The following is a 23,842-nucleotide window of genomic DNA, read 5'->3' as shown; positions in this document are numbered from 1 at the left end:
TTGTTCTTTCATTGTTGGACTGTCCAGGGGCGGATCCAGATTTTTGAAAAAGGGGAGGGGGCTTTATTGTTAAAAATTGAATTTATTATGCTTAGTGGAGCGAGTTATTGATGGTTATGGATGGTTACTTGAGTTCACCTTGCTTGATTGGATTGAAATTTATACAGATGAAAGATGTAGAAAATGGGAATAAGTTGTTTTGATTTGGGGTCACTTGGTCAAAGGTCAAAGGTCAAGGTCACTGTTAATAATGATATAATTTAAAAAAAAAAAGGTTTTAGGATGGCATCTTGAATTTCCCTTGCTTGATTGGAATGAGACTTATTCAGATAGAAAATATAGACAATGGAAAGAAGCCTATTAATGTTTTGGTCAATAGGTCAAAGGTCAAAGTCACGGTTATGAATAGAACAAAATTATGAAAAAATGTTTCCGTATGGAAACTTCAGTTTCTCCTGCTAGATCAGAATGATACTTATACAGATGGAAAATATACGGAAGGGGAGACATCATTTTGAGGTTAAAGATCAAAGTCACTGTTACTAAAAATATATTTTTTAAAGTTGTTTTCAAGACGGTATCCACTATCCAGTATGAATAGTCATAATTGTAGCACTTTTATTCAGATGAAAAGAAGAAATAATATTAAATTTATTTTCCTCCAAGCTTTCCATGGGGCCTTGGTGGCCGAGTGGTTTAAGTAGTTACTACTGTAATAACTAGCGAGTCAACACTGAGGTTGTGAGTTGCGGGTGAACTCGACTCCAATCTTAATTGACTAGGATTGTCAGTTTTCCTATCTAAGGTCGGTGGTTTTCTCTGGGCACTCCAGCCTCCTCCACCAATAAAAACTGGCTGCCACGAAATAGCTCAAAAGCGGTGCTGAAAAGTGGCGTTATAACACCAAAAATCAAATCAAATCCAAGCTTTCTAGTGTTTTGAACCCTTGAATTAAATTTTTTTCTCTAAATAAATGTGCAGTTTCACTGTTTAGGTAGCATCATTTAACAATGCCAACTTATTACGTGTTTTTCTTGTCTGAAACAACTGTGCAAATTTTTATACAAGCCCAAAATTTCTGCACTGGTATAATGGTATGGCGATGTTGTTGTCTTTGTTGTTGTTCGAAGACATTTGGTTTCCAGACAATAACTTGATTATAAGAGTATGGATCTCTATGAAATTGTACTACAATGTTCCATACCATAAAAGGAAGGTGTGGTTGTTATGACCTAACCGTTTAGGAATCAGGGGCAAAAAAAGGGCCAAAAACAATACTTTTCTAAAACCTTGTATAAATTGCTTATTTCTTGGCCAATTTCAATGTGGTTTAATTCAAAGTCTTGATTCCTTGGGGTTCTTTATTATGCTGAATCCAACAGTTTATTGAGATTTGGATTTTGGGCCCTGTTTTTAAATTGGTCCACATTGAGGTCCAAAGGGTCCAAAATTAAACTTTATTTGATTTCATTAAAAAAAGAAATTATTGAGGTTCTTTGATATGCCCAATCTAACCCCATATTTAGATTTTGGATTTTGGGCCCGGTTTTTCAATTGGTCCACATTGAGGTCCAAAGTGTCAGAAACTATGCTATGTCAAATATTTAATCACAATCCAAATTTAGAGCTGTATTGCATATTAATCGAAATTGTAAGTAGAGTCATAGTTAAAAATAGATACAGCGACAAATCTAATTTTAGAGAAGAAGTTATGGTTAAATATAGTTTGAAATTTTACTGTTCATGATTAGATATTTTGAAAAATAATTAGAGGTAAGTTTTATAGATTTTTATGCCCCTGCCGTAACAGAGGGGGCATTAAGTTTTACCCTTGTCCGTCTGTACGTACGTCCAAAAGTTGGTTTCCGTTCTCTTACTTTAGTTTGCCTCAAGCAAATGTTATGAAACTTATACACAATGCTTATTACCTCAAAACACAGATCAAGTTTGAATTTTGGTGGGGTCATTTTAACCGTTCTAGAGTTATGCCCCTTTAAAATGGAAAAATTGCTGAATTTTTCGTTTCTGTTCTTTTACTTTAGTTTGCCTCTACCAAATGTTATGAAACTTATACACAATGCTTATTACCACAAAACACAGATCAAGTTTGAACTTTGGTGGTGTCGCTTTAACCGTTGTAGAGTTATGCCCCTTTACCAATTGGAAAATTGCTGAATTTTTCGTTTCCGTTCTCTGACTTGAGTTAGCCTCAACCAAATGTTATGAAACTTATACACAATGCTTATTACCACAAAATACAGATCAAGTTTGAATTTTAGGGGTGTCACTTTTACTGTTCTACAGTTATGCCACTTTATAACTTTATATGACATGCAAGCTGGGGCATCATCTGTGTCCCATGGACACATTCCCCATTTGTTTAATTTAAAGACATTGTATTAATGAGGATTGAGGAATAATGATATTTTGGAAAATAAGTAAATTTTTTGAAGAACTTAGTGTAGGTTTGTTTGTTATTCTGTATAAATCAATTTTCAGAATGCTATATATATATATATTTTTTTTTTTGATGAAGCGAACCCCTTTAAAAACTTAGCTAATATTCACAGTCCATTAATAAATAGATAAATAAATTCTTGGTGTACATGTACTTGGATATTCTGAATCTAACCGTGTAGTTAGATTTTAAATATTGGACCTTATGGAGCTACGTATATGATAAATGCATAGACATTTTACAAGTATAACTCCAAACGTTGACTTGCTTGGAAGCCCCCTTTTTCAAAATCCTGGATCTGCACCTGTAGGCCACCATTGAAAGTAGGTCACTCGAAGTTTAAAATCAGATCTCGTACATTAACTAACCAACAATCATACAAGATGATGTATGGATGCAAAGTAGGTTACTCCAAGGTTTACATCAGATCTCGGACACTAACTAACCAACAGTCATACAATATGATTTATGGATACATCTTGTTGAGTTAAGTAGCCTCTTCCTAAAAGTAAGTCACTCTGTCCTATATTTTATGCTTAATTAAAAGGTGATTGACTGTTGTTTCCTCAATATCAAGTGGCAAATATTCCTTCAAATTGGATTTATGAGATTTTAAAATAGTATAGAATTATTTTTCATTACTAACAGAGTAAATTTATGCTTGAAAAATAAAGAGGGATAAACATTCTATTTAGAATAGGAGCCTTTAGTTTCATATACTTTTAAAACTTAGATACATGTATGTAAATGAGCTATATGAAAAGTAATGTTGGAATTAAGGTTGATTTTCCTGTTTCTTGGGAAGTTTTCATTATTTCATTTTTATTATTTAATGAAAATGAAAGTAAATGATAGATTAGATATTCATATTTGGTAAAGAAAATTTGCTTTTAGAAAACTGATAAAAAAATATTTCTTCCTTCTACACATTTATCTCCTTTTAAAAATAGAACATAAGGGTAAAATGAAAGTATTGTCTAATTTTATCTTGTTAACTGTTACATGTACCAGAAGAGGAAATCTGACATGGCAGAAATGTTCAGACTGTCAAGATCTCCCTTTCATTTATTTAGACCAAAACTGTCAGACAACATGTTATGGCAGTTTATGCCCTTAAATCACGATTTTTATAATCTTTTTGCAATTTTGGCTATTATCTTTAAAAACTATTATAATAGATAGAGGGAAAACTGCAGACGCCAAAAATGATCACCAGGACATATCAATCTACAAATAAATTCATTTGACAAAATTGTCAAATGACTCCTTAGAGGAGTTATAGCCCAAGAAAGAAGATTTTTACCCATTTTAGTAGTTTTTTTCAGAAACTATAGTAAATAGATGGATAATGTGAAGAGTAAAATTGATCAGCAGGACAAATCTTCATATAGTTGAAATCGACGGTCAACTCCCAACTCCTTATAGGAATTATTACACTTAAAAGACTCTTTTTATATGACCACAAAAAATTTTGCGGTATATTGGTATGACGTTGGCGTCGTCGTCGTCGTCCGAAGACACATTAGTTTTCGCACAATAACTTTAGTTTAAGTGAATGGATCTCTATGAAATTTTACCATAAGGTTCAATACCACAAAAGGAAGGTTGGGATTGATTTTGGGGGTTATGGTACCAACAGTAAAGGAATTAGGGGCCAAAAAGGGGCCAAAAATAAGCATTTTTCTAGTTTCATGACAATAACTTGATTGTAAGTGTATTGATCTTTCTGAAATTGTACTAAAAGGTTCCATATCACAAAGGGAAAGCTGGAATTGAGTTTGGGGGTAATTGCCCAAAACGTTTAGGAAAAAGGGGCCAAAAACAAAAATAAGCATTTTTATACGACCGCAAAAAAATTTTTGTGGTCGTATATTGGTATGACGTTGGCGTCGTCGTCGTCCAGCGTCGTCCGAAGACACATTGGTTTTCGCACTCTAACTTTAGTTTAAGTGAATGGATCTCTATGAAATTTTACCATAAGGTTCAATACCACGAAAGGAAAGTTGGGATTGATTTTGGGGGTTATGGTACCAACAGTTAAGGAATTAGGGGCCAAAAAGGGGCCAAAAATAAGCATTTTTGTAACTTCCAGACAATAACTTGTGTGTAAGTGTATGGATCTCTCTGACATTGTACCACAAGGTTCCATATCACAAAGGGAAGGCTGCAATTGATTTTGGGGGTAATTGCCTCAAAATTTTAGGAATTAGGGGCCAAAAAAGGGGCAAAAAACAAGCATTTTTCTAGTTTCATGACAATAACTTGTGTGTAAGTGTTTGGATATTTCTGAAATTGTACTACAAGGTTCCATATCACAAAGGGAAAGCTGGAATTGAGTTTGGGGGTAATTGCCCGAAACATTTAGGAATTGGGGGCCAAAAAGGGGCCAAAAATAAGCATTTTTCTAGTTTCCAGACAATAACTTGTGTTCAAGTGTATGGATCTCTCTGAAATTGTACTGCAAGGTGCCATACCACAAAGGAAAGGCTGGGATTGAGTTTGGGGGTGATGAATCATAAGGGGGTTCAAAAAATTTGGGGGAGGGGGATTTTTTTTTTTCTTTTTTTCATTTTTTTTTTCTTTTAAAATTTTCCATTTTAAGTTGGTTATTTCTGATTAATATTTAAAAGCAAATAATAATGATATGGTAGGAGATACACACCAAACAGGATGTGTAAATTATTATATAATAAGTATTGTGCAATAGCAAGAAATTTTCAATTGCACAGTATTGCACAATAGCAAGAAATCTTCAATTGCACGGTGTTGTGCAATAGCAAGAAATCTTCAATTGCACAGTATTGTGCAATAGCAAGAAATATCCAATAGCACAATATTGCACAATAGCAAGAAATTGTCAATTGTACAGTATTGCACAATAGCAAGAAATATTCAATTGCACAGTATTGTGCAAAAGAAGATACTTCGTATAAATTGCTTATTTCTTGATCAATTTCAATGGGGTTTTATTCTTGAATTCTTGGGGTTCTTTAATATGCTGAATCTAACCGTGTATTAAGTTTTTGGATTTTGGGCCCTGTTTTTAAATTGGTCCACATTGAGGTCCAAAGGGTCCAAAATTAAACTTAGTTTGATTTTAACAAAAATTGAATTTTTAGGGTTCTTTGATATGCCGAATCTAACCGTGTATTTAGATTCTTAATTTTTGGTTCCGTTTTCAAATTGGTCTACATTAAGGTCCAAAGGGTCCAAAATTAAACTTAGTTTGATTTTAACAAAAACTGAATTTTTAGGGTTCTTTGATATGCTGAATCTAAACATGTATTTAGATTTTTGATTATGGGCCCAGTTTTCAAGTTGGTCCAAATTGGGGTCCAAAATTAAACTTTGTTTGATTTCAACAAAAATTGAATATATGGGGTTCTTTGATATGCTGAATCTAACCATGTATTTAGATTTTTGATTTTTGGGCCCCATTATCAACTTTGTCCACATTGAGGTCAAAAGGGTCCAAAATTAAACTTTGTTTGATTTCATCAAAAATTGAATTCTTGGGGTTCTTTGATATGCTGAATCTAACAATGTATTGAGATTTTGGATATTGGACCATAATAGGTGAATGTCCAATTTAAAATTTTTAAGTTCTTAGACCACATTCATTCTATGTCAGAAACCTATGCTGTGTCAAATATTTAATCACAATCCAAATTCAGAGCTGTATCAAGCTTGAATGTTGTGTCCATACTTGCCCCAACTGTTCAGGGTTCGACCTCTGCGGTCGTATCAAGCTGCGCCCTGCGGAGCATTTTATTCTAGTTTCCAGACAATAACTTGTGTTCAAGTGTATTGATCTCTCTGAAATTGTTCTGCAAGGTACCATACCACAAAGGGAAGGCTGGGATTGAGTTTGGGGGTGATGAATCACAAGGGGGTTCAAAAAATTTGGGGGAGGATTTTTTTTTTTTCCTTTTTTTTTTTCTTTTAAAATCTTCCATTTTAAGTTGGTTATTTCTGATTTATATTTAAAAGCAAATAATAATGATATGGTAGGAGATACACACCAAACAGGATTTGTAAATTATTATATAATAAGTATTGTGCAATAGCAAGAAATTTTCAATTGCACAGTATTGCACAATAGCAAGAAATCTTCAATTGCAAAGTATTGCGCAATAGCAAGAAATCTTCAATTGCACAGTATTGCTCAATAGCAAGAAATATCCAATAGCACAATATTGGGCAATAGCAAGAAATTGTCAATTGTACAGTATTGCGCAATAGCAAGAAATATTTAATTGCACAGTATTGTGAAAAAGAAGATACTTCGTATAAATTGCTTATTTCTTGACCAATTTCAATGGGGTTTTATTCTTGAATTCTTGGGGTTCTTTAATATGCTGAATCTAACCGTGTATTTAGTTTTTGGATTTTGGGCCCCATTTTTAAATTGGTCCACATTGAGGTCCAAAGGGTCCAAAATTAAACTTTGTTTGATTTCATCAAAAATTGAATTATTGGGGTTCTTTGATATGCCGAATCTAACCGTGTATTTAGATTCTTAATTTTTGGTTCCGTTTACAAATTGGTCTACATTAAGGTCCAAAGGGTCCAAAATTAAACTTAGTTTGATTTTAACAAAAATTGAATTCTTAGGGTTCTTTGATATGCTGAATCTAAACATGTATTTAGATTTTTGATTATGGGCCCAGTTTTCAAGTTGGTCCAAATCGGGGTCCAAAATTAAACTTTGTTTGATTTCAACAAAAATTGAATATATGGGGTTCTTTGATATGCTGAATCTAACCATGTATTTAGATTTTTGTTTTTGTGGCCCCGTTATCAACTTTGTCCACATTGAGGTCAAAAGGGTCCAAAATTAAACTTTTTTTTTTGTTTGATTTCATCAAAAATTGAATTCTTGGGGTTCTTTGATATGCTGAATCTAACCATGTATTTAGATTTTGGATATAAGACCATAATAGGTGAATGTCCAATTTAAAATTTTTAAGTTCTTCGACCACATTCATTCTGTGTCAGAAACCTATGATGTGTCAAATATTTAATCACAATCCAAATGCAAAGCTGTATCAAGCTTGAATGTTGTGTCCATACTTGCCCCAACTGTTCAGGGTTTGACCTCTGCGGTCATATCAAACTGTGCCCTGCAGAGCATTTTATTCTAGTTTCCAGACAATAACTTGTGTTCAAGTAAATTGATCTCTCTGAAATTGTACTGCAAGGTACCATACCACTAAGGGAAGGCTGGGATTGATTTTGGGGGTAATTGCCTCAAAATTTTAGGAATTAGGGGCCAAAAAGGGGCAAAAAACAAGCATTTTTCTAGTTTCAGGACAATAACTTGTGTGTAAGTGTATGGATCTTTATGAAATTGTACTACAAGGTTCCATATCACAAAGGGAAAGCTGGGTTTGAGTTTGAGGTTAATTGCCCTAAACGTTTAGGAATTTGGGGCCAAAAATGGGCCAAAAAACAAGCATTTTTCTAGTTTCCAGACAATAACTTGTGTTCAAGTGTATGGATCTCTCTGAAATTGTACTGCAAGGTACCATACCACAAAGGGAAGGCTGTTATTGAGTTTTGGGGTGATGAATCATAAGGGGGTTAAAAAAATTTGGGGGGTGATTTTTTTTTCCTTTTTTTCCTTTTTTTTTCTTTGAAATTTTCCATTTTAAATTGGTTATTTCTGATTTATATATAAAAGCAAATAGTAATGATATGGTTTGAATAGGTAAATTAAAATTTTCTTAGACCACATTCATTCTGTGTCAGAAACCTATGCTGTGTCAAATATTTAATCACAATCCAAATTCAGAGCTGTATCAAGCTTGAATGTTGTGTCCATACTTGCCCCAACTGTTCAGGGTTCGACCTCTGCGGTCGTATCAAGCTGTGCCCCAGCAGAGCCTTTTATTATCCATTTGTGTGTTATTTTGTGGAAATTATAGTGGAAAGAGAGAAACTGTATATTGCAAAAAAGATCAGCAAGATCTAATATTAAGGTTACATGGCGGCAGTGGTGGCGGCGACATCAACAATGTTTTAGTTTGTGATTAGGTAATTTTATTGGGAACCAAGGTTTAGTCACTATTCTCCAACATTTGAAATATCCAACTCACGTTTGTCCAACAAGTTCAAAACAATAGATGGCTTGGTGTTTATATAACAATTAAAATTGTTGTTTTTAAGAAGGTAAAGTGAGACCTGTTTATGATTTATAACATTAATTTCATACATAAAATTTTTGGTAAGAAATGTCAAATAATAAGCAAATTCAGAAAAATAAAAATATTAATGGAATTAAGTAAAAAAAATCTTACGTATTGGTGTTTTTTGCTGAGTTTATCTTTCATTAAATTATTTATTAGCTTGAAAAGCATTTATATTTTAAAAAGTAAAAAGAGGATATTTCGTTTAACCATTTGTTAAAGAAATAAGTCAAAATTGTGATAATAAAATTATTTATGAATTAAGATTAATGTATATAATGATTAAACATGACTCTTACTTAATACTATATTAATACATATTTTACGAAATAATTATTTCAATCTCATAATTGCAGAAAAGCCAATGGGACAGCAAAACTGAATGAATGAACTTCATTCTCACAAAACTACATGTCATAATTACAAAGAGAATATATATCTACAATATCATATATCTCTATATAAACATGCACACACTCTAATAAATCAAAGTTTTCAAAACTCCAAAATCTCTGACCCACATAATAAAATAGGTACAACAGCCTTATCAAAGATATCCATTTGACATTCAATGATATAGATTATTAATTCTTCTCTTCTTCAAGATAGAATACATAGCTTTTATTCCTTGGTCTCGTAAGTATGTAAGTATTTTCTTAGGTTAAGATTATGAAACTAAACCTCTTTTTGTGAAAAATATTCCTAAATATCTATAATGTTTAACAATCTCAGCTTCAGTATCATTTATAACAAAATTTCAAATTTTGTGGAATTCTACCGTTTGCAAAATAATAACTTTTGTTTTATAAACATTTACCTTAAGCTGTCATTTGTTACAATATTTGTCAAATTTATTTAACATATTTTGTAATTCAGTGTTACTATCCCCTAATAACACAGTGTCATCAGCGTATAACAGTAAGAAAATCTTCAAATACACATCTAGTTCATCTTCCGGATATGCCATGCCAAGAAATCATCGCTCAAAACTCTGGTGAACCTCATACGGCACCCATTCGTAGATAAAGATTTGATTTCATTCAAGAAACTAATTTATGACCTTCATGCATGTACGTGTTTCTTAGAACACGGCCATGTACCAAATGGTCAATATTAATCATCTGTGTAATTTGCCCTATATTATTATTCAAAAGTTTAAATAAAAAGAGATTTCTTTGAATAGAATCAAAGGCTCTCTGAAAATCAAAAAATGCACAATAAAGCTTCTTTTTCAATTTCATGAGTTCAAAAACGGTATACAGAACAAAAATATGATAGTTTGTGTTGTATCCTGGTCTGAAACCTGATGATTTTCTTGTAAAATTAAAAAACTCATCTAAATAATCAAAAAGTCTACTGCTTAAAATGGACGTAAATATTTTACCTAAATTAGATAGTAATGTTATTGGCCAAACTCAAGAAGCACTCAAGAAGTATTTGTCTAATAGTGCTTATATTGTTTATCAAAAAAATTATTCTGTTGTTTTATGATATAAGTGCTCTTTGGTGCAATAAATTTATATACTTTTCAAATTTTGACTTTTTTATTTGGTATTATTATTATATTATTCAAAAGTTCATTTCAGCCGGATCTACTGTAGCTCAAATTACAGGTAAATTCTGATAATCCCTAATGTAAACAAATCACGTTTCTCCAACAAGAAATACAAAAATATCATATGTTGGAGAAACGTGACCACACCGGAACCACTGCTGGTTAATCAATGGTATTTGGTATGCAGTTGTAAGTAAGCATTGGCACATATCATTTCCATAGAGATTTGTGTTTTCTTTGTTGACATATTTATTTGTTTTTGTAGTGATTTAGATTATAACACAGTGTTAACTGCTGTACCCCTATTTTTGACATTTTTACCTATTATGTCTGTTTATTTTGTTCACACATTGTTGTCAATACAATGGAATTTTATGCGACTGTCATACAAGTGAGAGGTTTAGCTAGCTATAAAACCAGGTTTAATCCACCATTTTTATACGACTGCAAAAAATTTTGCGGTCGTATATTGGTATCACGTTGTCGTCGTCGTTGTCGTCCGAAGACATTTGGTTTCCGTACAATAACTTTAGTAAATGTGAATAGAAATCTATGAAATTTAAACACAAGGTTTATAACCACAAAAGGAAGGTTTGGATTGATTTAGGAATAAGGGGCAAAAAAGGGGGAAAAACAAGGGTTTCCTGGTTAATGGACAATTTTAAAGCAGTGTAAGGGAGGTAATTCAAACACATTTAAAGTACAATGTTGTGTATGTTTGGATTTACCTCCCTTACACTTCTTTTAAATTATGTATAAAGAACTTGAGGTGATTAGCTGTCAATTTATTTTTAGAAGTTACTATTAAAGGAATATTAATTTTAGCCATGATTATGTATGTCATTTTCTATTTTAGGACTTTTATGATGTATTTAAATTGGTAATTATGGTTGCAAACTCCATTGGAAATTTGAATTGAGATTATGACCATATCTTGAGGGAAAGAATTTTTTTTTTGGAAAAAAAGGGGGGGGGGGGGGGGTAAAAAAGAAATTGTGGCAATCTTTTCTCATTTCAGATTTCAGTAATTAAAAACAAAATTTCTTCGAATAATTTTTTTTGCAAAAAAAGGGGGGGGGGGGGTCAATATGCCACAGCATAGTGCATTGCACTAAAGCAAAAAAAAGGGGGGGTAAATTTTTTTTTTGTGGGGGGGGGGGTCAATTCACAACAGCATAGTGTATTGCACTTAAGCAAAAAATTGAATATAAATTCAAATCATATAACCAATTCTAAGTTCTTTGACTACAGTTATTCTGTGTCAGAAACCTATTATGTGTCAAATATTTAATTACAATCCAAATTCAGACCTGTATCAAGTGCGAATATTGTGTCCATTTTTGCCCAAACTGTTCAGGGTTGGACCTCTGTGGTCGTATCCAGCTGCGCTCAGCGAAGCATTTTATCTACATAAGGAAATGCCAGTACCAAGTCAGGAATATGACAGTTGTTTTTCATTTGTTTGATGTGTTTGGAGCTTTTGATTTTGCCATTCGATAAGGGAATTTCCGTTTTAGGTTTTCCTTGGAGTTAGGTGCTTTTGTTATTTTACTTTGTATTAGCATTGGCACATCTCATTTCTATGGAGATTATTTGGCCCATCCTCTCATTCATGGTCTATTGACTATTAAACTTTTACTTAGTTTACACATATCTCTGTGATAACAGTTTATTAATCATTTTGTGTTTTTTTCCAATGAAGAATGAGGACTCATTTAAATGTTTAAAAAAAAATTGTTTCTTAATATTTTGTTTTTGTTGAAAAAGTAGATTTTCAATGCCTGTTTTTGAAAAATAATGAGTCAAACTTCAATAAAAAAAGATACTTCATCCTCCTTTGAAGATTCTTCTGTATCAATAATTGAAAAATTCTCCATCTTTGGGCAATTGAATATAAATAAAGTAAGATCATGAAGAATATGGAAATCAAAATAACCGTATGCCACCCTCGTTCATCAAAGGTGTCATATAATTTTTAGCAAATATATATGAACAATCTAAAAAGAGTCAAAATTTGGGAAATCTATGTTTGAACATAGAAATACACCCAAAAGCAACCATTTATACAAGTAAATAAAGGAAGACAATATTGGACCAAGGTTGTTGATTATGGAACTACAAGTATAAACTTTTTTAGATTAAGCTTTATTCGATAGTTTCTTTTGTTTAAAAACTGTAAACTTAACACCTGAACCTGTGAACATAATTTCACGAAAATACTAAATTGCAATTGATACAAATGCAGTGACCCTCAGACATTGACACACATTAATATAAAAATAAGAAGATGTGGTACAATTGTCAATGAGTCAACTCTCCATCAGAGACCAAATGACATAGAAGTTACCAACTATATGTCACTGTACGGCCTTTTACAATTAGCAAAACCCATACCGCATAGTCGGCTAAAAAAGGCCTGAAATGATAATGTAAAACAATTCAAACAAGAAAACTAGCAGCCCTAACACATTTAATCAACTGAAAAAAAAAATGATTATCTTTCTAGACTAATGAATTTTAGTGTTGTATCAAGTTTTTTTGGTTCACCATCATACCTGAGAAAATGATTTGAAATTCTGCACACTGTTTTTCCAATCTTTCCATTTAGAGATCTCAGAAGACGTACACTTTTCTCTCAGAATTCAGAGATTTATAAATTATAATTGTAATCATAATTTGTATTCCCTATTGTGTAATTGTGTAATGCATGTCAAAAACATATATAACAAGCTTTGACACACAGCAAGCTCCTTATAGAACTGTTAGCTTTGCTATTACCACATTATAATATAACTATGTCTCAGTACAATGAACGCCCCCCTTATGGAGATTCATTTATGGTTAATCCAGACTTTTTACCGATTTCACTACAAATTTTGTCTACTTTGGGGGCCTGCGGTCCCCCCTTTTTCAAAATCCTGGATCCGCATCTGCACTGAATATTTTTGTGTCAAAGCTTTTTGGGTTTCAATGAAAGGATCTTATTTTTAGTCTGAATCCCTGATGTTTGGAAATCTTGAGTTGTACTGTGTAAACTATTTTCAGATCTTCTGGGGAGTCATTTCCTGTTACAAAATTACTCCTTTATTTTATTGACTCAGTCTGCATGAATTTAGTTTCCATAACCTTCCTATATTACATCCACAGTAATGTTTGGATCATAACTTGAACTTGGACTTATCAAGATAGAGATTATTGGCAGTATACTTAAATAGTCATATGTGACTTCATGTTTTTATACGACCTTGTGGTAGTATATTGGTATCACGTCGTCGTCGGCCGAAGACATTTGGTTTCGGGACAATAACTTTAGTTTAAGTGTATGGATCTCTATGAAATTTAACAAAAGGTTCAATACCACAAAAGGAAGGTTGGGATTGTTTTTGGGGGTGATGGTCCCAACCATTTAGGAATTAGGGGCCAAAACAAGCATTTTTCTAGTTTCAGGACAATAACTTGTGTATAAGTATTTTGATTACTCTGCAATTGTACCACAAGGTTCAATACCACAAGTAGAAGGTTGGGATTCATTTTGGGGGAAATTAGGAATTAGGGGCCAAAAAGGGTCTTAAACAAGCATTTTTCTAGTTTTCAGACAATAACTTGTGTTTAAGTGTATGGATGTCTCTTAATTTGTATCACATTTTACAAAGAAAATTTCTTCAAAATTATTTTTTTTGGAAGGGGGGTAAAACAAATTTTTTTTGGGGGGGAGGGGGGGCAATTTGTTTTCCTCAAAAGATACTTCTCTTCAAATATTATTTTTTTGGAGGGGGGGTAAACAAAAACTTTTTGGGGGGTAAACATTTTTTTTTCCCTCAAGTTTTAAGAAATTGTCAATTTTCCACAGAAAAAAATTGGGGGTCACAATTTCTTTTGCTAATTCTTTGTATATAGTCAGAAAACAGATTTACTAAGTATTGCGCAACAGCACAGTGTATTGCACAACAGCAGGAAATATTCAATTCAATATAAATTCAAATCATACAACCAATTTCAAGTTCTTTGACACATTTATTTTGTGTCAGAAACCGATAATGTGTCAAATATTAAATTACAATCCAAATTCAGACTTGTATCAAGCTTGAATATTGTGTCCATTTTTGCCCCAACTGTTCAAGGTTGGACCTCTGCCGTTGTATCCAGCTGTGCTCGGCGAAGCAGTTTATTTAGTTTTCATGTACATAAAATTGAGATTATTTAAACAAATTAATTTTAATCTTACAGATCCAGAATGGGTTTCAGTGAACTTGGGAGCCTTTTTATGTCCAGAATGTGCCGGATGTCATAGAAATTTAGGAACACATATCAGTCGAGTCAGATCTATAAAGTTAGACAACTGGGAAGATGATCAAGTTCAGGTGTGTACCTGTAGATATATATGCAATATTACAAATGTATCATGCTTGTGCTATATATTATTGAGTAAGATTTTTATGCCCCCGCCGTAGCGGTGGGGGCATTAAGTTTTACCCTTATCTGTCTGTACGTACGTACGTACGTCCGTCCATACGTCCCAAAATTGGTTTCCGTTCTCTAACTTGAGTTTGCCTCAATCAAATGTTATGAAACTGATTCACAATGCTTATTACCACAAAACACAGATCAAGTTTGAATTTTGGTGGCGTCACTTTAACCGTTCTAGAGTTATGCCCCTTTGTTAATAGAAAAATTGCAAAATGTTTAGTTTCCGTTCTCTAACTTAAGTTTGCCTCAACCAAATGTTATGAAACTTATACACAATGCTTATTACCACAAAACACAGATCAAGGTTGAATTTTGGTGGCGTCACTTCAACCGTTCTAGAGTTATGCCCCTTTATAAATGGAAAAATTGCAAAATTTTAATTTTCTTCTTAATATCAAGTAATTTTTATACGACCGCAAAAAATTTTTGCGGTCGTATATTGTTATGACGTTGGCGTCGTCGTCGTCGTCTGAAGACACATTGGTTTTCGCACTCTAATTTTGGTTTAAGGGAATGGATCTCTATGAAATTTTACCATAAGGTTCAATACCACAAAAGGAAGGTGGGGATTGATTTTGGGGGTTATGGTACCAACAGTTAAGGAATTAGGGGCCAAAAAGGGGCCAAAAATAAGCATTTTTGTAACTTCCAGACATAACTTGTGTGTTAGTGTATGGATCTCTCTGACATTGTAACACAAGGTTCCATATCACAAAGGGAATGCTAGGATTGATTTTGGGGTTAATCGCATCAAAATTTTAGGAATTAGGGGCCAAAAAAGGGGCAAAAAACAAGCATTTTTCTAGTTTCATGACAATAACTTGTGTGTAAGTGTATGGATCTTTCTGAAATTGTACTACAAGGTTCCATATCACAAAGGGAAAGCTGGAATTGAGTTTGGGGTAATTGCCCAAAACGTTAAGGAATCAGGGGCCAAAAAGGGGCCAAAAATAAGCATTTTTCTAGTTTCCAGACAATAACTTGTGTTCAAGTGTATATATCTCTCTGAAATTGTACTGCAAGGTACCATACCACAAAGGGAAGGCTGGGATTGATTTTGGAGATAATCGCCTCAAAATTGTAGGAATTAGGGGCAAAAAAGGGGCAAAAAACAAGCATTTTTCTAGTTTCAGGACAATAACTTGTGTGTAAGTGTATGGATCTTTATGAAATTGTACTATAAGGTTCTATATCACAAAGGGAAAGCTGGGTTTGAGTTTGGGGGTAATTGCCTTAAACGTTTAGGAATTTGGGGCCAAAAAGGGGCCAAAAAACAAGCATTTTTCTAGTTTCCAGACAATAACTTGTGTTCAAGTGTATGGATCTCTCTGAAATTGTACTGCAAGATACCATACACCAAAGGGAAGGCTGGGATTGAGTTTGTGGGTGATGAATCATAAGGGGGTTAAAAAAATTTGGGGGGGGGGATTTTTTTTTCCTTTTTTTTTTTTAAATTTTCCATTTTAAATTGGTTATTTCTGATTTATATATAAAAGCAAATAATAATGATATAGTTTCAATGGGTAAATTAAAAAAAATTAAGTTCTTAGACCACATTCATTCTGTGTCAGAAACCTATGCTGTGTCAAATATTTAATCACAATCCAAATTCAGTGCTGTATCAAGCTTGAATGTTGTGTCCATACTTGCCCCAACTGTTCAGGGTTCGACCTCTGCGGTCGTATCAAGCTGCGCCCAGCGGAGCATTTTATTAAAATTGGAGTTATCTAACTTTGTCCATGATGATAGTTGAATCAACTACAATCAATGCTTTATACAATGCAATGTTTAATTTTGACTTCCACTGATAAAACACAGATCAAGTTGAATTTGGGTAGTGTCACTTTAACCATTATTGAGTTATGCCCCTTTTTAAATCGAAAGATTGCAAAATTTTTAGTTTCCATTCTGTAACTTAAGTTTGCCCCAACCAAACATTATGAAACCTATACAAAATATTCATTACCACAAAACTAAGATCAAGTACAAATTTTTTGTTTCCGTTTTCTAACTTTTAGTTTGCCTCAACCAAATGTTATGAAACTTATACACAATGCTTATTACTACATAATACAGATTAAGTACGAAATTTGGTGGCCACACTTTTACCATTCTTGAGCTATGTCCCTTTATAAACATAAAAATTGCTGAATTTTTTAGTTTGTCTCAACCAAATGTTATAAAACTTATACACAACTGTTCTTGAGTTATGCGTGTTTACAAATAGAAAAATTGCTGAATTTTTAGTTTCTGTTCTCTACTTAAGTTAGCCTCAACCAAATGTTATGAGACTTACACACAATGCTTATTACAACAAAACTCAGATCAAGTTCAACTTTGGGTAGCGTCACTTTTACTGTTCTTCAGTTATGTCCCTTTATAACTATATGATATGCAAGCTGGGGCATTATCTGTGTCCACATGTGGACACTATCCACATTTATTTTTTAAAAGTGGCAGCAACTTAAAAAAAAAATATATGTCATATTAAAATAGTTTACAATTTTGACATGTAAAACTTTGATGACATATATCAGAACCTTTTTGGACTTTCTGCCATTTAGATCTTGACAAATTGCATTAATATCTGATAATATGTTGACCTTTAGAAAAGTCAAGTTATATTTGTAGTGGACTTTTTTTGCTTCCACTCAAATAGGGGCAACAGAGGTTAAAAAGTCCTATTTTTATGATTGACACAGAATTCATATTTTTCCTAGTTTGATAAGATTTACCAGTCAAGAACTTTTTATTGAATGTGTACAGAGATAAAATGGGTTCTAGTTCATAAAATTTCATTTTTTAAATTTCTGATCTTTTATTTTCAGTTTAAACTTAGTGATTTTCTTTTGAATTCTTCATTAAAAAGCCCTGTTTTCGTTCTACCTGATTCATGCTAGCTCAAATGGTTTTGCATTTTTTGGGAACCAATAGCTTAAAATCACTCTTTAAATGGTTTGTAGAAATGTTGCAAAAAAGCAGAAAATCAGTTTTGAATAGTTCATGCCTTAAATGTACTGGGTATAGTAATTTACTGTTTTTGATATATCAGTGTTTACTGTTATCGGATATCCCCACAAATTTCATACAGCGTCCTAGTAAAAAAGGAATATCTTGTTTCTAGATTGATTGATTTATTGTTTTTGTTTAACGCCATTTTCAGCACTATTGGCAATATCATAGCAGTCAGTTTTTTTGGTGGAGGATTCTCAAATGCCAAGAGAAAACCATTGACCTTCAGTTAAAAACTGATAATCCTAGTCAATGGAGATTGTAGTCGATCTCACCTGCCACATGCGAAGTTTGAACTCACAACCTCAGTGTTGACAGGCTAGTCTTGTTTCTAGAAATTAAAGCATCACATCCATAACACAATCTGTCAAAAAATTGTTTCAGATAGCTTCACATTAAAGAAAAATAGCATTACAATATCATGGTGCTTAAAGGGAGATTGGAATCACTGGATTTATTGTCCAGCAGACATCTGCTTCATGCACCTATCCGGCATCTAGTACAAAACTACATGTACATGTATGTCCAGATGAGTTTGAAATATACATTTGTTCAATTTTTCCTTGTCAATGTCATGTAGTGGTATCATGTTTTTAGTACAGTCTTTTTAGATATATTTTACATTGTCAACATTCTATCTGTTTTCAGGCTGTGGCAGAACTGGGTAATGAGGTTGTGAACCAGAAATATGAACAGTTTTTACCAGCATACTACAAACGTCCAACCAAAGATGATCCAGAGTAAGTATATTTTACCACTGTTATGCCAGCAATAAAAAACAACTAGCTACTTGTAATAGCATCAAACACACTTAAATGTTGATAGTGCTTAGTCACAAAGTTTATGGTGTTCACAGTGTCTCTATCTTTGTCAGTCAAAAGTATATAATGTTGATAGTGTCTCTATCTTTGTTAAATCACATGAGCTTATTATGTTCACAGTGTCTCTATCTTTGTCAGTCAAAAGTATATAATGTTGATAGTGTCTCTATCTTTGTCAGTCAAAAGTATATAATGTTGATAGTGTCTCTATCTTTGTCAGTCAAAAGTATATAATGTTGATAGTGTCTCTATCTTTGTTAAATCACATGAGCTTATTATGTTGACAGTGTCTCTATCTTTGGTTGTCACAAGTTTATAATGTTGACAGTGTCTCTATCTTTGTTAGTCAAAAGTTTATAATGTTGATAGTGTCTCTATCTTTGTTAAGTTACACAAGTTTATAATGTTGACAGTGTCTCTATCTTTGTTAGTCACAAGTTTTTAATGTTGACAGTGTCTCTATCTATGTTAAGTCGCACAAGTTTATAATGTTATTGTGTCTATCTCTGTTAGTCACAAGCTAGTAATGTTGACAGTGTCTCTATATTTGTTAAGTCACAAGTTTATAATTTTGACAGTGTCTCAATCTTTGTAAGTCACAAGTTTATAATGCTGGCAGTGTCTATCTTTGGTAAGTCACACAAGTTTATAATGTTGACAGTGTTTCTGTCTTTGTTAGTCACAAGTTTATAATGCTTACAGTGTCACTATCTTTGTAAGTCACAAGATTATAATGTTGATAGTGTCTCTATCTGTGTTAGTCTCAAGTTTAAATTGTTGACAGTGGGTCTATCTTTGTAAGTCACAAGTTTATAAGTTGGCAGTGTCTCTATCTTTGTTATTCAAAAGTTTATAATGTTGACTGTCTCTATCTTTGTTAGTCAAATATTTATAATGTTGACAGTGTCTGAGTGACTGTCTCTATCTTTGTTAGTCAAACATTTATAATTTTGACAGTGTCTGAGAGACTATCTCTATCTTCGTTAGTCAAACATTTATAATGTTGACAGTGTCTGAGTGACTGTCTCTATCGTTGTTAGTCAAACATTTATAATGTTGACAGTGTCTGAGTGACTGTCTCTATCTTTGTTAGTCAAACGTTTATAATGTTGACAGTGTCTGAGTGACTCTCTATCTTTGTTGGTCAAACGTTTGTAATGTTGACAGTGTCTAAGTGACTGTCTCTATCTTTGTTAGTCAAACATTTATAATGTTGCTAGTGTCTGAGAGACTGTCTCTATCTTTGTTGGTCAAACGTTTGTAATGTTGACAGTGTCTGAGTGACTGTCTCTATCTTTGTTAGTCAAACTTTTATAATGTTGACAGTGTCTGAGTGACTGTCTCTATCTTTGTGGGTCAAATGTTTTTAATGTTGACAGTGTCTGAGTGACTGTCTCTATCTTTGTTAGTCAAACATTTATAATGTTGACAGTGTCTGAGTGACTGTCTCTTTCTTTGTGGGTCAAATGTTTTTAATGTTGACAGTGTCTGAGTGACTTTCTCTATCTTTGTTTGTCAAATGTTTTTAATGTTGACAGTGTCTGAGTGACTATGTCTATCTTTGTTTGTCAAATGTTTTTAATGTTGACAGTGTCTGAGTGACTATCTCTATCTTTGTTTGTTAAATGTTTTCAATGTTGACAGTGTTTCCTGAAGAAGAGAAATATTTTAACTCATTTGTAACTGAATTTTTAAATCCATAGTAGTATTGAAATGACCATTCTAAATCGAAGGAATCTAGTAAATGTATTGACCTGTCCCAACTAGTATCTTAAAACTAATCCAACTACTTTTATTAACAAAAACATAGCTGGTATTACACACAAAAAGATTTACCAAAAGACAAAAGATTCAAGTAAGTTGATTGTGATACTGTTTTACCAAATGCTACAAATATATTTAAATTTGTGGCTCAACCAGGCTTTCTTCTAACCATACAATCACCCTTCAGTCACGTGTGTGGATCTTGTGATTATTGAATGAAATCCAAACACATAGAGTATCCTAACAACATGCATGCTTAACAAGTTTTTCATAACACACATCACAAGTATATTGAGATTGCTTTTATTGGTAGTAACATTTTTTTTATTTCACCACTTAAGTTTTTTGTACAGATGTATTTGTGGATTAGTCATTAGAATTAAGTACATATATATGCAAATTGATGCAAAAGCAAATTAGTCAACTGTTTCGAACATAATGTTTATGTACAGTAAACATTGTACTAATTCTTTTTACAAGAAATGCAAATTAACAAATGATGTTCTAATTGCTTCACATCATGGTGCGGAGCTATTAGTTTCAGTCGACATACATGCCATCTTGAAATAATTACTTATCACATATAGATTCTGATTGGTTGCTTTATGATGTGGCTGAGATACAGCAACAGCTATTGGCTTAAATGAGATAAAGAATTGCAGACTTTTCTGGTCTCAGGATTAGACATCAAATGCCGGAAAATTAACTATGTGTATTTCAGTTCCGATCAACTGTCATTAATTCATTTTCGTTTTATTATGCGTATATTGCACACTGAAATTAAATATTGAAATATCAATTATTAATATGTGTTTTTTTGCTTTGTTAATCTGCAATTTGCACGATTTGTTTTGCTAAACAATGTTCCTATACAATGTTTACAAAAATGCATTATCTGTATTTTGCAACTTCTGTGCCAATCTAGGCACACCTCCAGAGAGGCACACTTCCAGAGTCGTGTCTATTTGTCAATGTTTTAATTTTCAACAAGTAAAGTGAACAAAATTTTAAAAGCATGGGTGTATAACGCACACTCTTAAAGTAAATCCATTTTATATCAATCAATATCTAAAAATACCACATTTCCAATACTAAATCAACAACCACATGCACACATATTACCTTAAATTAGGATAGAGTGAAGCAGTCCACAGCTTTTTAGAAAGCTCAAACTTGTTTAATTTATATATTCAGATTACCATATACATGTATATAATGTAATTCTTAGTAGAAGTTAACTTAAGTACACATTTTTTAAATATCTAAATATATATATTTATATAAAGAGTGTCAATCATAAAAGCAATTTTTCCGTCTTAGAAGTTTGGAAAGGGAATAACACAATAAATTCCAGTTTGAGAAGAAGTTTAAAATATACAATTTAACTGGAAATCTTGAGAGAAATATTTTTTGGAAAACTGAATGAAACATTTTGCTAAAAATAAATAACTTACATGTGTGGAATGTTGGCATTTGACTAAAAATGGAAAGCATATTTGTATATTTAATTTGCCGCATTATATCCTTTTCAGTGCAGAGACAACAGGACCAGATATAACTATTGATAATTTTCAGTTGAAATTGTATAATATACAGAAACTTTAGTTTGAGGATTCCAAATGAAAGAGTTGTGTAAAACCAAAGTCAGATGTTCCCATTACAACTGCACCTTTTCACACCCTAGCACTTATTATGTCATTACTGGTGTATGGTGATATATTTGAATATCAACATCCATCATGGCAAAATGTATCCATATACAAAAAGACTTTCAATATTGATACATTCTTCAAACAAATTTTTTTATAGCTAAACATCTTTTAATTATATGAGAAATGTAGAATTTATGTTTTTGGGTTTAGATTGCATGAAATGCAATCAAAATCTTATGGTACTGACTTGATATCTATATCTACAAAATGAAAGCAATCTTCACCCTTCAGTGCTCACAATCACTTTGATTTAGTTCTATGAAGGAAAAATGGTAGTTTCATGAAGTCAGTTAACTGTTCCTCCTTTAATCCTTAGAAATTGATTGTTTGGTTGATTACTGGTGTTCAATGCCACTTTCAGCACTATTGGTTATATTGTGACTGTCAGTTTTTATTGGTGGAGGAAGCCTGAGTGCCCGGAGAAGATAACCACCAACCTAAGGCAAAAATTAAAGGAGACTTTTTGAAAATAGGGTCAAGGTAGATAATTGGCAACATTCATGTTCGATAGATATAATTTAGAAACAATTTGTCTATTTCAGGCTCCTAAGATCTGAATTTGTCAAAGCTAAATATTCAAGGCAAGAGTTTATATACCCTGACAGACAAACTGCATACTGCTCAGGCATTAAAGAAGGATTTTTATATAAACGTGGCCGAGATGATAAAGGCTTTAAAAGAAGACGATTTTGTTTAACAAGAAAACTGAATGGACATAGTTTATTATATTTTATAAAAGAAAAAGATGTAAGTGAAGGTTAAATAGCTCATATTGTGTATTATGTCTGAAAGTACTAATATTGTGTATTATGTCTGAAAGTACTAATATTGTGTATTATGTCTGAAAGTACTAATATTGTGTATTATGTCTGAAAGTACTAATATTGTGTATTATGTCTGAAAGTACTAATATGAATATGTTGAAGCAAAGTTTCCTTATGCTAAGTTGAGAATTAGTGGTTGGTGTTATCTGTTATAACGCTTATATTTTTGTAATTCCTGTTAACATATTATGTATGATAAATTTTCTGCAGCTAGGTCTTCATAGTACTGATTTGAATTTGTTTATACAATTAAAAATAGAAATTGACTATAGGATTTATGTGACAATGCATAAAACCTTAGTTTTTGATAGTTTATATTATTTATAAAATCCAAATAACTTACTACCATATTTCCCAGAATATGATATAAAAAATAAGGAGATGTGGTATGATTGCCAATGAGACAACTATCCACCAAAGTTCAAATGAAGTTGAGGAAGCAATTATATGCAACCTTACGGCCTTCAACAATGAGAAAAACCCTACCATATGGTCGGCTGTATTATATAAGTCAGTATTTTTTTCAGTAAGTTGACAGCCTAGTCTTGTACCAAAGATCAACCCATGTAAGATTTTTTTTTTCTGAAATCTGGTTGCAAGAAAGAAAAAAAAATACCTTACTTATCACAGTATTTACTATTAGCAATGATAGATATGTTATATGATCTTGTATATTTTTGCAGGTTTTGGAGAAAAGAAAAAGAATTTTTAATGCTCCTTGATAAATGTTTGTTGTTCAATTGAATATAAGAAATTGACAACAGCTTGATTTTACAAAAGGTTTTTGTCCCAAATAGCCCTCAGTATAGGTACCTGTCTTTTTAAATTTAGGCAGGTATTTAATAAACTTTTCGGACAAACCTAACTAAAAATAATAAATATAATTCTATTCATTTACACCATCTGGTATTTTTCAGGATAGAGGTCAAATGGCTTATGTATAGTTTGAATCAATACTAAAATATTTCTGTTTTTCTGCATTGAAATATTCTGTAAAGTTTGTTCTGTGCACAAAAAACGTGTCTTCCTCTGCTGTTTATG

The 23,842-nt window shown here is 32.5% G+C and overlaps 1 protein-coding gene across 6 annotated transcripts in view; it reads left to right on the top strand.

Annotated features, from left to right (window-relative positions):
- LOC127708818 (arf-GAP with dual PH domain-containing protein 1-like) overlaps positions 1-23,842 on the top strand; it is a 54,881-nt gene that overhangs the window by 4,526 nt on the left and 26,513 nt on the right. For 3 of the 6 annotated variants that reach the window (XM_052213967.1, XM_052213965.1, XM_052213964.1), the window contains exons 2-5: positions 14,429-14,562; positions 18,329-18,420; positions 20,312-20,356; positions 22,520-22,724. In XM_052213967.1, the coding sequence (XP_052069927.1) occupies positions 14,429-14,562; positions 18,329-18,420; positions 20,312-20,356; positions 22,520-22,724 (476 nt within the window). The remainder of the gene's footprint in view (positions 1-14,428; positions 14,563-18,328; positions 18,421-20,311; positions 20,357-22,519; positions 22,725-23,842) is intronic. The other 3 variants (XM_052213969.1, XM_052213970.1, XM_052213968.1) reach the window with 1 other exon arrangement.

Source organism: Mytilus californianus, unplaced genomic scaffold, assembly GCF_021869535.1.
Source record: "Mytilus californianus isolate M0D057914Y unplaced genomic scaffold, xbMytCali1.0.p SCAF_7, whole genome shotgun sequence".
NCBI lineage: Eukaryota > Metazoa > Mollusca > Bivalvia > Mytilida > Mytilidae > Mytilus > Mytilus californianus.
Note: the sequence above shows the minus strand (reverse complement) of the source record. Positions and strands in the feature narration are given on the sequence as shown.